Source organism: Sceloporus occidentalis, unplaced genomic scaffold (assembly GCF_023333645.1).
Source record: "Sceloporus occidentalis isolate IW3139 unplaced genomic scaffold, rSceOcc1.0.p SCAF_56, whole genome shotgun sequence".
NCBI classification, from domain to species: domain Eukaryota; kingdom Metazoa; phylum Chordata; class Lepidosauria; order Squamata; family Phrynosomatidae; genus Sceloporus; species Sceloporus occidentalis.
The window spans coordinates 6,136,448-6,148,853 of record NW_028317036.1 but is presented as its reverse complement, the minus strand read 5'-3'; the positions used below and the strand labels follow the sequence as shown (position 1 = coordinate 6,148,853).

Genomic DNA, 12,406 nt, shown 5'->3' with positions numbered 1-12,406 from the left:
GTCAAGTGTCTGTCGTGGCCATTCTTGACACTCTTTGTGAAGTTTTTTGGCCTCTAAGGACTTGTTGTAGATCATTTCAACTAGTGAAGTATTTGAAGTTTCATTTTAAGACTGATGTGTTCTCTTGTGACAAAGGTATACTGGCTGTGATGGATTCCTACAACTCAACCCAGAGAGAAACCAAGCAAGGAGAAGCTCCAGGCGTTGCCTCAGACCTTAACCGGTCAGATAAGGATCCTATTTATATTGGTGGACTTCCCAGATCCAGGAGTGTTAGGTATTGTGTCTAGTTATAATTTTCTTTGTAGATTTTTGGACTAACATGAACTGCATTAGTAAATAAAACCTCTGTTTGAAAACAAGAAGACATTATTTGATCCCAGACTGATCTTCTAAAGCAGGGGTGACCAACCTGCGACCCTCCAGCTGCTGCAGGACTACATCTCCCATCCTCCTCAGCCAGCCCCTTAGCTGAAAGAGCATTATGGGAGATGTAGTCCTGCAGTAGCTGGAGGGCCGCAGGTTTGACACCCCTGCTCTAATGGGTGACTCTTGCAGAAAAACTAAATAAATGTTTTAATGATGGCTCCCCTTAGAAGAGATGTGTGTTTAAATGGAACTCAACCGGACAATTTTTATGAAAAAATTGTGAATTTTGGGGGAAAAAGTTACTTCAAGCCAACAGAGATTATTTAAATTTAGTATAAAGAAAGTATCATTTATCTAAAACATTTTCAAACATGTTCATTATGTTTCTATCACATCAATTGCAAATCTTTCTTGATTTTAGAAAACAGCTTAGCAGCAGGTCTTATGTGGGCTGTATAAAGAACTTGGAGATTTCCCGCTCAAATTTTGACTTGCTAAGAAATGCCTATGGTGTAAGAAAAGGCTGTAAACTGGAGGTAAGAAACCTTCCTATCCAAATGATATGAGGCAATGCCAAGTATAATCAGTGAAATGTCTCAGAAGTCACCTCATATATTATATATCGCAGCTCTCCTCCAAACTCCTGCTTTTCTTCACTTACTAAATTCAATACAGTTTAGGTTATCATAGATGCATTAACTAAAGTTTATACATTTACCTTACAGCACCTACAATCAGGTACATTTAACCCCTTAACGTCCATTGCCGGGTCAGGCACGTCATGCAAAACGGTCACTTAACGACCTATGACGTGCCTGACACGTCATCAGACTTAAACAAGCTTAGAAAGTGATCAATGATCACTTTCTAAGCTTAAACGGTGTTGCTGTAATGCCTCGATGTCGAGGCATTCAGCAACACCGAGATCGGCATGATGGGCCATGTCTGGCCCCTCCCCGGGGCGTCAACAGCCGCCATACATTGTAAAATACGCCATACGTTTTAAAAGCGTTTAGGAGGCGATCAACGATCACCTCCTAAACTTCAGGCATCCAGCGACACCAAACACTTACCTCTTGATGGACTGTGACCGCTCCGGAGAGCGGTCGCAGCCGCAGCTGCACGCAGTCTTCACCATCCGCAAGATGGCGGCGGCCCGGGAAAAAAAATAATAAAGTTGAAAAAGTTCGCTAGACGGTCTCCTGACCTTCTAGAGAACTCTGGCTCCACTTGCTGGTTGAATACAGGTACTGCATTCAACCATACAAGTCAATGGAGGCCAGCTTTCTAATCACTATGTGATTAGTAAAATATTAAAAAAAAAAAGAAAAAAAGAAAAAGCTTAAAAAAAACATGGTAACATTTAAAAATTATTATGCTTTAGAGGAACTATGCAGTTCCAGCAAAATGTAAAAAAAAAGTCCAAAAAGAGTAAAATAAATAAAATAAAAAAATAAAGTTTATTATTATGAGCAAGTGCTAAAATTAGCGCTGTATCTTCCCAAAAATCCTGACGTGGAAAAATTTAAATAAAAGCATTTCAAATACCCAAGGGGTGTCTAATTTAAAAAAATGAATGGTTTGATGGGGTAAATTGGAGTGGCCGGGCTCAAAGATAGGGCATCGGCACAGACTGACCGAAATGGGGAAAAAAAAAAGCGCACTTCCAAAATGTGGCATTTTAACCTCAAACACCAGACAAACCCATACATGTGGGGTATGACTGAACTCGGGAGATGTTCCTGAACACATATTAGGGTGTTGTTTGATAGTGACGTATACCTGGAGCTATAAATTTATACCCAAAGTACAATTTGTGTGAAAAAAAAAAATAAAAAAAATACTACCACAAAGTGTGGCAAAGGCTGGTGGTAGAATCTGATGCATGGAAAGGGTTAAATACTACCATTTTAAGTACCTTGGGGTGTCTAGTTTTCAAAAATATATGGTTTTATGAGGTAAATTGTAGTGGCCAGGCTCAAAGATAGGGCATAGGCACAGACTGACCAAAATAGGGGAAAAAAAGCGCACTTCCCAAATGTGGCCTTTTAACCCCAAACAGCAGTCAAACCCATGCATGGGTGGTATCACTGTACTCGAGAGATGTTATTGAACACATATTAGGGTGTTGTTTGATAGTGACGTATACCTGGAGCTATAAATGTATACCCAAAGTACAATTTGTGAAAAAAAAAATACCAAAAAAATACTACCACAAAGTGTGGCAAAGGCTGGTGGTAGAATCTGATGCATGGGAAGGGTTAAATACTACCATTTTAAGTACCTTGGGGTGTCTAGTTTTCAAAAATATATGGTTTTATGAGGTAAATTGTAGTGGCCAGGCTCAAAGATAGGGCATAGGCACAGACTGACCAAAATAGGGGAAAAAAAGCGCACTTCCCAAATGTGGCCTTTTAACCCCAAACAGCAGTCAAACCCATGCATGGGTGGTATCACTGTACTCGAGAGATGTTATTGAACACATATTAGGGTGTTGTTTGATAGTGACGTATACCTGGAGCTATAAATGTATACCCAAAGTACAATTTGTGTAAAAAAAAATACCAAAAAAATACTAACACAAAGTGTGGCAAAGGCTGGTGGTAGAATCTCATGCATGGAAAGGGTTAAAATACTAGCATTTGAAATACCTTGGGGTGTCTAGTTTTCAAAAATATATGATTTGATGGGGTAAATTGCATTGGCCGGCTTCAAAGATACCCGAAATGGCACATGGGGGGAAGAATTACCAGATTTGGAAAAAATGGTTTTGAAATAGGAAAACGCTACCTGTACTTAATGCTCCATAACGTGCAGAAAAAAGCAAAAAAACATAAAAACATTGGGTATTTCTAAACTCAGGACAAATAGTAGAATATATTTAGTAGGGTTTTTCATTAGCTTTTTTGGATGAGTAAAAGATTTTTGGGGTAAAAGTCAGAAAATGTGGGTTTTTTTTACATTTTTCATCATATTTTATTATTTTTTTTATGGGAAATTAGATAATATGATTAAAACAATGGTATATGAAGAAAGCCCTTCTTGTCCTGAAAAAAACAACATATAATTTGTGTGGGTTCACTAAATGAGTGAAGAGAAAATTACATCTAAACACGAACACCGCAAAAGTATTAAAACAGCCTCGGTCCCAATGGTACAAAAGGTAAAACACAGCCTGGTCCTTAAGGGGTTAATCTGATTACCATTTTCATATCTATCAACCAATACGCATATTTTTATTTGTTATTATTCATTTGATAGCATCTGTGAGACTCCACAATTTTTAATCCACTGTAATCTGAGTGAATGAATCCAACCACTAAAGTATTTTTGTGTCTTTCTCCTGCCGTAGCCAACTCGTAGCATTACCGTTTTAAAAGATGGCTACGTGGAAATGCAGCCAGTATCATTGGCAGCAGAATCAGAGCTAATGGTATCGTTCTCCACACTCAATGAATCTGGAATTATCGTGGCTGGATTTAGCAAGGGAGCGGAAAAACGCAGTCGCAGGCAAGCTCTCTTGGTGAGTAATCAAATGATTATTATTGTTATTATTATTATAATTTTATGAAACATATTTACACAAATAATTTAGATTTATGACAGTTTTATAAAATTGCAGAGATTGGTGAATGGTCCCTGTTGCAGGACAATGAGAGCTCCAAAGAAGGGCAGATATTTTATTATAACAGTAAACCTGTAGTTTGCTTGAAAAGCAAGATGAGTCCTATAAATGTAAATGTACTTTTTATATCATGTGTGTCAAAATGTTACGAGCACTAGACTGTATATAATGTAATATATATATATATATATATAATATATATATATATACTGTACCCACACAAGTTATGTATTGTTTTTACAAGAACAGAAAGGGCATCTTCCTTATACCACTTGTGTGTATATTGTAATTTATTATGAATAATATTTTAACAAAACAGTAAAACCCCCCCAATTTTGCTTTCTTTCACAAATTAGGTCCCAGTGATAACCCCCCTCTCCGATTTATGTTCAAAAACATCCCCTGAGTAGACTTATACCCCTTACATACTACACTATTTTTCCTTATTTTTGGCAAAATGCAAATATTTTTTAATTTTTTTTTTTTTTTTTTTAAATTATTTTTTTTTTACACCTTTTTAGACTGAAGATCCCTTTGAGGTTCTTAAAGGTCTTAGAACCGGATGGTATCGTGATGTCATTGTGACATTACATGACAAGACATTTAATTATTATTATTCAATTTATTTTATTATTTTCATTTTTTTTTATTATTTAAAAAGTAATTTAATTTTTAAAATATTTTTTTAAGAGGGGAAACGCTGTTTTCTCATCAGAGGCTCTGGAAACCTTTTACATGTTATCGCTCAGGCATTCTCCATTATTCTGAGGAAATCGGCACTCGTGTCGAGCACTGTTACACTGGATCGGTGCTGTCAGTGGAGACCCCAGCCTGTCTAATTTAAAAAAAACAGAAGACTATTACATCTTTGGTCATCTAGACCATTTAAAGGATGTTTTAAGGGGTTAAAAACTGTCCTTGTGTTATCTGCTGCCCATGGGGAACATTCTTCCCTGACAAGGGCCTCATGTGGTCCTTGAATGTATATAAATCGGTACTGTCCATGTTCGTGTATCGCTTTGATGGGAATCTCAGCCCTCAGAACTAACATATAGATTTTTAAACCATATATTTTCATTTAGCCATTCTTTGCTATAATGCTGGTGAATGGACATATTGAATTCCATATCAACCCTGTGGATGGTGCCAGCACAAGAAAGGTCATCATCAAATCACCTACTGGAACCTTTAGTGATGGACAAGAACACTCTATTATTGTTATCCGGAACAAGAGGTGATTGCAAAATATATAGGTTTATATTATAAACTCTAGAAAGTGTAGAAAGATGCATCAGGGAATGTTTCATATTCTTCATATATGACAAATGATACATTTTAAGGGAAAGATATAATAGAAAATTTTAGGAATTTAATAAAGTTCCATAAATAAAGTTAATTATAATTTGTTTTGAAACTGCTTTTCTGTCTCTCTGTATGTGTTGTACAACATAATACTATTATGCTATTTCTTTAATAAATATATATATATATACACACATATAAAACCTTTATCTGCTATGTTGTTAAGATATTGTAATCTTTGCTAGAGAAAAATATAAATTCTATGACTTCTTTAGGACTTCAGTTATCAAGTGGGTCAAGTGGGCAGAATTGACAATTTAGACATAATTTTTTTTAGACTTGTGAATGTACAAGTGGATGAAGGAAAACCTTCCGAGGTGAAGATGAACGGACCATCTGTCGATTCCATCTCTATAAATGCTTCCAATTTTTATGTCGGTGGAGTCCCTGGTAAAATGGGTACAGCCCCCCTCAAAACAAGCCAGTCTTTCTACGGATGTATACGCAATCTGGTTGTAAATATGGAGTAAGTTTCATAATACTGTCTAATATGCATTAATCCAAAAAAAAAAAAGCACAAAACTTTAGATAACTTATTTTTAAACTGATAACAGCAATAACAATGGCGGGAGTTCTGTTTTAATGCTTGTGTTAACCAATATTTTTAATTTAAAAAATTAAGTTCAACACTTATTTATACAAAGATATATTTTAGTTTATAAAATATTTAAATAAACTCAACTTTTATTTTTGTTTAGTTTATGTACTCTGCTTTATGTAAGTGTTAATTCTCTTTTTAAGGAAAAAATAAACTGCCAATAAACTGTGTACAAAATAATACATTTTCCCTTTTGCAATAAAGGCAGATGGATTTCACCAATGTCCTGAAATATGAAGGGGTTCATATGGATAGCTGCATGCTGTCAGAGAAGCCTAAATCCATTGCCCAGCTGGAAGTTGAAGTTCTGCCGACTGCAACGCCTGCTCAGCCTGTCACAGAGAGAAAATTAACTACCCCCATACAGAAATCATTTGTAACTAAGGTAAAACAGTCTATTCTAGAAATTCCCATTTGATAAGGTTTTCTAATAACCATGAGTTCCGTGCAAATTAAGAATAAACGACACCAGTAAATTTTGAATCAAACAGGGGCAGTGATTTATCATTCGGGGAGTGGCAAAAAGGGTCAGAAGTTAAGCCCAGAATTCCTAGGGGTCAGCTAGCTCTGCAACAACTGATCTATTAGTAGTAGACGATGTCCCATCAGAATGAACAGTAGGGTTTGTGTTGTACCATGGTGCTGATACGTAGGATCCATAAAAAATGGCAGTCTAAGTTGTGGGGTAAAAATTTTTTCCAGGGGTCCCTAGAAGGTCATGTGTGTCTACATCTTGTTACACGAGTATGCTGCTCCTCTAGGACCAATGCCGTAAAATCTATTTTAAGAAAATGTATCTTTAATAAAACCGTTATTTTTCATACAGATATTAGGTCCTTTACCAGTTTATCCTCACCACTGGTTAGTTCACAACTCCTGTCATTGAAAAGCGTTTGTCATTTTAAATGTTTGAAAATATAGTTTATATTATATTTATTTGTCAAATCAATATATCTATAAAAGTGACATTTTTGCCTGCAGCCATTGCAGTGCGCGCTGGAGATGCTGCCAGACCATGTGCCAGATGCTCACCAGTTTGGCCTCACTCAGGGAAGCCACATTGTACTGCCTTTTGACCAATCAGCTGTCAGAAGAAAGTAAGTACATTGTAAAGCTGATTATAAATATATAATAATTAAGAACATATGTACTTTCCAAGACAAGTAAACATGTTATTATAACTTTCAAAGAGATGTCGACAAACCTTTATGGTGATATGCTCAGGTTACAGTTTCACGTCAGCTGATGGATTTGTTATTTTGTCATGTTTTGTAATCAATTGATTTTGCTCTATTTGGTAGGGGTATCCGTCTTGTACAGTTCCTTTTGTTGAGGAACCACAACCTCCATGATACTAAGCTAGGAATAAATGAGATTATTTTCTTTGACTGAGCACTCCAGCCCTATTTCCATGTTAAATGCATCTTGCATGGACTCCATATCATTTTACTGCATGCAGAACTGTGCAAACATTCTTTAGTTATTCAAGTTTTTATTTCTCATTTAACTCCTCCTCCAGCACCTTTACTGAGAGCAAGGTTCGTACTGCAGTATGCTTCTTGCACGTGTCCAGTAGAACTCCCATGCTTGTCAGTGACAATGAGACTGCTTCTGAGTATGATGATGTTTGCGTTCCAATGCTTCCAGTTGTCAGTAGAGGCCTTAAATGAGATAGATATGTTAACTCCTATCACTAAAGGTTGTATGCCCTAATTACATTGGAGTCAATGCAAAATGAAATAATAAAACTATTTTGGAAACTAGACTTTTCATTTAAGGATGCTGCGTCTGGAGATATAGTTCCTGCCGGTGACCTACATGTCACTACCTGATGTATAATACATCATAGTAATTACAAAATGTTCTAAAATCAAACTGATTACAATACACTTTTAAATCTGCTATTATATTATTGAATATGTTTTGCTTATTAATGGAAATAATTGATAAACTTCCAAGTGTATACTCCTTCATGGATTAGTAGAAAACTGGTAACTTATAGTCATTTCTGAAAAAGAAATATGAAATTAAATAAAATTCTTTTTCCCAGACTCTCTGTACAGCTGACTCTCAGGACATATTCCACCAGTGGTCTTATTTACTATATGGCTCACCAGAACCAGATGGATTACGCTGCACTTCAACTTCATGAAGGGAAACTTTATTTCTTATTTGATATGGGAAAAGGACGGACTCAGGCTTTCCATACGGCTGTTATTAATGATGGAAAGTGGCACACAGTAAGTGACAGCTGCTTATATCTTCAGTTACTTGAGATGTGAACAATTATCATTATCAACCCCCAAAAATCTCAACTAGCTGATATTTGAGTTATGCCTGGGAATTTATAGTAAAACTCTGTTTAAGTAAGTCTCTAGGTAAGGCTCTGCTTTCCCACGTGTGCCTTCAATATGCGGGCCGGAGACCAGCGTTTGATCACATTTACTCCCCTACAAAAGAAGAAAACCTCTGCCTCATCATTAGTTTATTTCACCTTTTTAATCTACTGCACAATGGCCAATCATTTCGTTATTAGAATCAGTCTCTAGGCCTATTTTTCATCGGCACCATACAGCAACGATAATACTGAAAATCATCTTTTCAGCAAACAAAAATGAATTGGTGGTCGTCGATGCACTGGTGGTGATATTTGTAAGTGTACACACTGAAGTGCCCCTTTAATGAAGTCACACAACACTGTTATAATACATTCATTAATATGAAATACATATTAAGAAGCAAGAATATGATCCTATATTAGAATATTTAGGAAATATAATTTTGTAAATGTTTTGCTCAATCTAGTATCCTGTCTTTATTATTATATGTCACTGCCATCTGTTTTTTTTTCAGGTAATAACAGAATATTATAAAAGAAAAGGTACGATTACTATTGATGGTCAGGAATCGGCATCGGTTAGTGCTCCAGGGGACAGCAATACTTTGGATGTGGAAGGGAAGCTTTATCTTGCTGGACTTCCACTAGACTATACAGCGAAGAGCATTGGGAATGTAAGTAAACTGCTTGTATTGAAACAAAATGTTGGAGAAAAAAATATTATATATATATTATATTGCACGTGTTCACATATAGAGGGTTATTGGCAATGTACCAGGTCACCTACATACCAGTGACTGAAACACTATTATTTAACAAGGTGGCAAGGTAAAAATGATGTTGTCTTGAGAATATACACTACTCAATTATTTGCACCATATAGCACAGGCTATTGATGGCCAAGTACAGTTTGAGGACTGACAAGGTAGAAAAAGATGGACAGATAAGCCAAATTCCCTTAAATTCTATGGTTGCTTGTTTTGTCTCGGAATGAAAACGGTTGTGGCCAAATGGTTGCTAACAAGGTGGCAATGTACTAATTAGCTGTCATTCCCTCTTTCATTTAGATCACACACAGTGTCCCAGCATGCATTGGCAATGTTGCCATTAATAACAAACAACTGGATAAGGAGAGCGCTATCTCCATACACGCAGTAAATAAGTGCTACGCATCTGTCCAAGAGGGAACTTACTTTGATGGAACTGGATTTGCTGCCCTTGGTAAATATGACTTCAATAGCACTTATGCATACTAAACACTTTTTCACACTTAATAGCTTTGTATGTTCCTATCGGGTTTAATTATGGTTAAATCATGGTTTTAAGAAATACCGTATTTGCTCGATTATAAGACGAGGTTTTTTTCAGAGCAAATGCTCTGAAAAATACCCCTCGTCTTCTAATCGGGGTCGTCTTCTAATCAGACCTCAAATAGAGTCTGATTAGGAGACTAAGATCCAGATCCCCCGCACCGCTGCAGGGGACCTGGATCCTCCTGTCTCACCCCCCCCCCCATCATACACACTTACCGGTGCTTCCTGCTGTATTGCCGGGGCAGCGGGTTGACGTCTACGCGATCCGCGTAGACAACGTCCGCTGCAGCCGGAAGGAGGTGTGGCTAGCAGCGGGGGTTGTCTGCGTCCGTCGCGTAGACCTTCCCCGACTGTCAGAGATCTCTGATCTCTGACAGCCGGGGAAAGTATACGCGACGGACGCATACAAACCCCCGCTGCCAACTCCACCTCCTTCCGGCTGCAGCAGAAGGCGACGTCAACCCGCTGCCCCGGCTGGAAGCACCGGTAAGAGAGGGCTGAGAGGGGAGAGAGGGGAGAGAGGAGAGAGGAGAGGAGAGGGGAGGGGAGGGGGGGGAGAGAGTGTGTGTGTGTGTGTGTTAGTTAAATGGGGGCATAGGGCATTTCTGGAGTGGCGTTAAGGGGGCATTTAATAGAGCACTCTGCCTCCTGAAATGCCTTATACCTCCCTATATGCCACTCTGCCCCATAATATGCCTTTTAACCCCCTAAATGCCAGAGTGGCATATAGGGGTATAAGGCATTTCTGGAGGCAGAGTGCTCTATACAATGCCTTTTAACTCCCTTAATGCCACTCTGCCTCCTGAAATGCCTTATACCTCCCTATATGCCACTCTGCCCCATAATATGCATTTTAACCCCCTAAATGCCAGAATGGGATATAGGGGTATAAGGCATTTCTGGAGGCAGAGTGGCATATAGGGGGTCAAAAGGCATACCATGGGGCACAGTGGCATATAGAGGGTTAAAAGGCATATCATGGGCCACAGTGCCATATTGGTGTGGCAAGCCTGGGGGCAGATGTGCGTAACTGGGGGACAGGCTGGAAAATACAAGAAATAAAAACAAAAAAAATATTTTTCTCAATCATAGCTTTTATTAAAAAAAATAGTTTACATGAATTAACATTTACTGGTAAAACTTTTTTCCTTTAGGGTCGTCTTATATTCAGGCTTTTTCTTTTTTCCTAAGTTAATATTCAGATTTTGGGGGGTCGTCTTATAATCAGGGTCGTCTTATAATCGAGCAAATACGGTAATAATTATTGTGAACACTTACTGTTTCTAGATCAAACTCTATATCTTTAATACTATAATAAAGCTGATATTTCCAATAAACCAAATTCATGTATACATGGCTACTGTTCATAAATATGAAAACCTATGATAACTTAAGGAACTCGGCTACCTCCCTGCACAAAGTCATCTTTTTCTTTTAGGGAAGAAAACAGAAGACAGAGGGACAGTTAATGTAACTTAAGAAACACAGTTTAGTGCTATGATCATATATAAGCCTCCCAATTGGTGCTTTTGCTACCAGTATGTTATGGTTGATATCCCTGCTTGAATGCAGGTGACTTAATTAGATATATGTTTAAATAATGACAAGTCAAGGTTTCCACAAGGACTGGTATTAGTCATTTGGTGAACACATCTGGCGTGTTCTTTTGTTTTAAAAAATCACAAGTATTGCTTGCTGAGGAACCTACAAGTATATTTGTTAGTGTGCATTTAAAATGACATTATTTGCCTTTTTCATTAATATACACATCTCTATTTTATAAATCTTTGGTTTGTAGTTAAAGAGGGGTACAAAGTCCGCTCAGACGTAAATGTGTCTCTCGAGTTCCGCACTACACAGATGAACGGTGTTCTTTTTGGAATTAGCAGCGCTAAAGTTGATGCCATTGGCCTGGAAATCATACATGGCAAGGTAAGCATGTTTTGGCTGTCCTTTGTGTATGCTTTTGACATCAGAAATGTAAATATAACTGTATAGTGACAGAATTCTAGGAATCAAATATGCATAAGAAAACACCGAGGTTATAAACCTTGAAATGTCCTAGAATGTGTTTCATTTTAATTAAACGCTAAACAGTTTTTGGAAAACATAGACAAATGAGATGAGTTTGTTGATTCTCAAATGTTTCCTGCCAAGGACGAAGCACATCCTTGACCTCTTCCAGCTCGTTTCTACATTTTTTTAATGCTTTGTAGGAAATACACTCTGTCTGTGATTTTGCTGATGGATGCACACAGATCCACCCTCTGAGAGGAGGATGTTTACCTCATCTTACAAATGGGTTTTCTTTTTTCTCAGACCATTTCGTCCTTACCCCCTAACAGGCATCGTCCGTGGTGTCTCTAATAGATCCATCTAGTGTGATACTTTAAGGGGGAACTGTCACATCTTTTAGCAGAAGTAAATTAATTTATTGAAACCACCTACAGCCACTGCTCTTTGCAAGAGTCATGGACGTTGGGGTTGGAAATGTTGCTAAATATTGTCACCTAAAAATCACAATAACAAAGCCAGCAGTCTTGGGGACAATGCTCTTCCTGTCGGGTTATGTAAACATTTTGATGGTGACAGTCCGTTGGGCTTTATCCCATTTTGTCCTAATTCCAGCCAGAGACTCACACCTTGTCTTGACACGGTATCTCAGTTCCACAAGAGACCCATGGTATATCTGCATACACAACGTGAAGCCCTATGTTGAATGAATAGTGGACAACAACAAGTATGTGATGACCTATTCTAATAGGCTGATTGAGCACACTGCCCTGTTGTCTGCTTCATGA

At 37.7% G+C, this 12,406-nt stretch overlaps 1 protein-coding gene across 1 annotated transcript in view; it reads left to right on the top strand.

Moving 5' to 3' along the window:
- Positions 1–12,406, top strand: part of LOC149287867 (laminin subunit alpha-1-like) — a 59,727-nt gene that overhangs the window by 45,526 nt on the left and 1,795 nt on the right. The window contains exons 51-61 of the mRNA XM_089492455.1: positions 136–277; positions 791–905; positions 3,722–3,892; positions 5,077–5,228; positions 5,634–5,822; positions 6,159–6,339; positions 6,936–7,051; positions 8,005–8,194; positions 8,808–8,966; positions 9,360–9,513; positions 11,404–11,537. Of these exons, the coding sequence (XP_089348581.1) occupies positions 136–277; positions 791–905; positions 3,722–3,892; positions 5,077–5,228; positions 5,634–5,822; positions 6,159–6,339; positions 6,936–7,051; positions 8,005–8,194; positions 8,808–8,966; positions 9,360–9,513; positions 11,404–11,537 (1,703 nt within the window). The remainder of the gene's footprint in view (positions 1–135; positions 278–790; positions 906–3,721; positions 3,893–5,076; positions 5,229–5,633; positions 5,823–6,158; positions 6,340–6,935; positions 7,052–8,004; positions 8,195–8,807; positions 8,967–9,359; positions 9,514–11,403; positions 11,538–12,406) is intronic.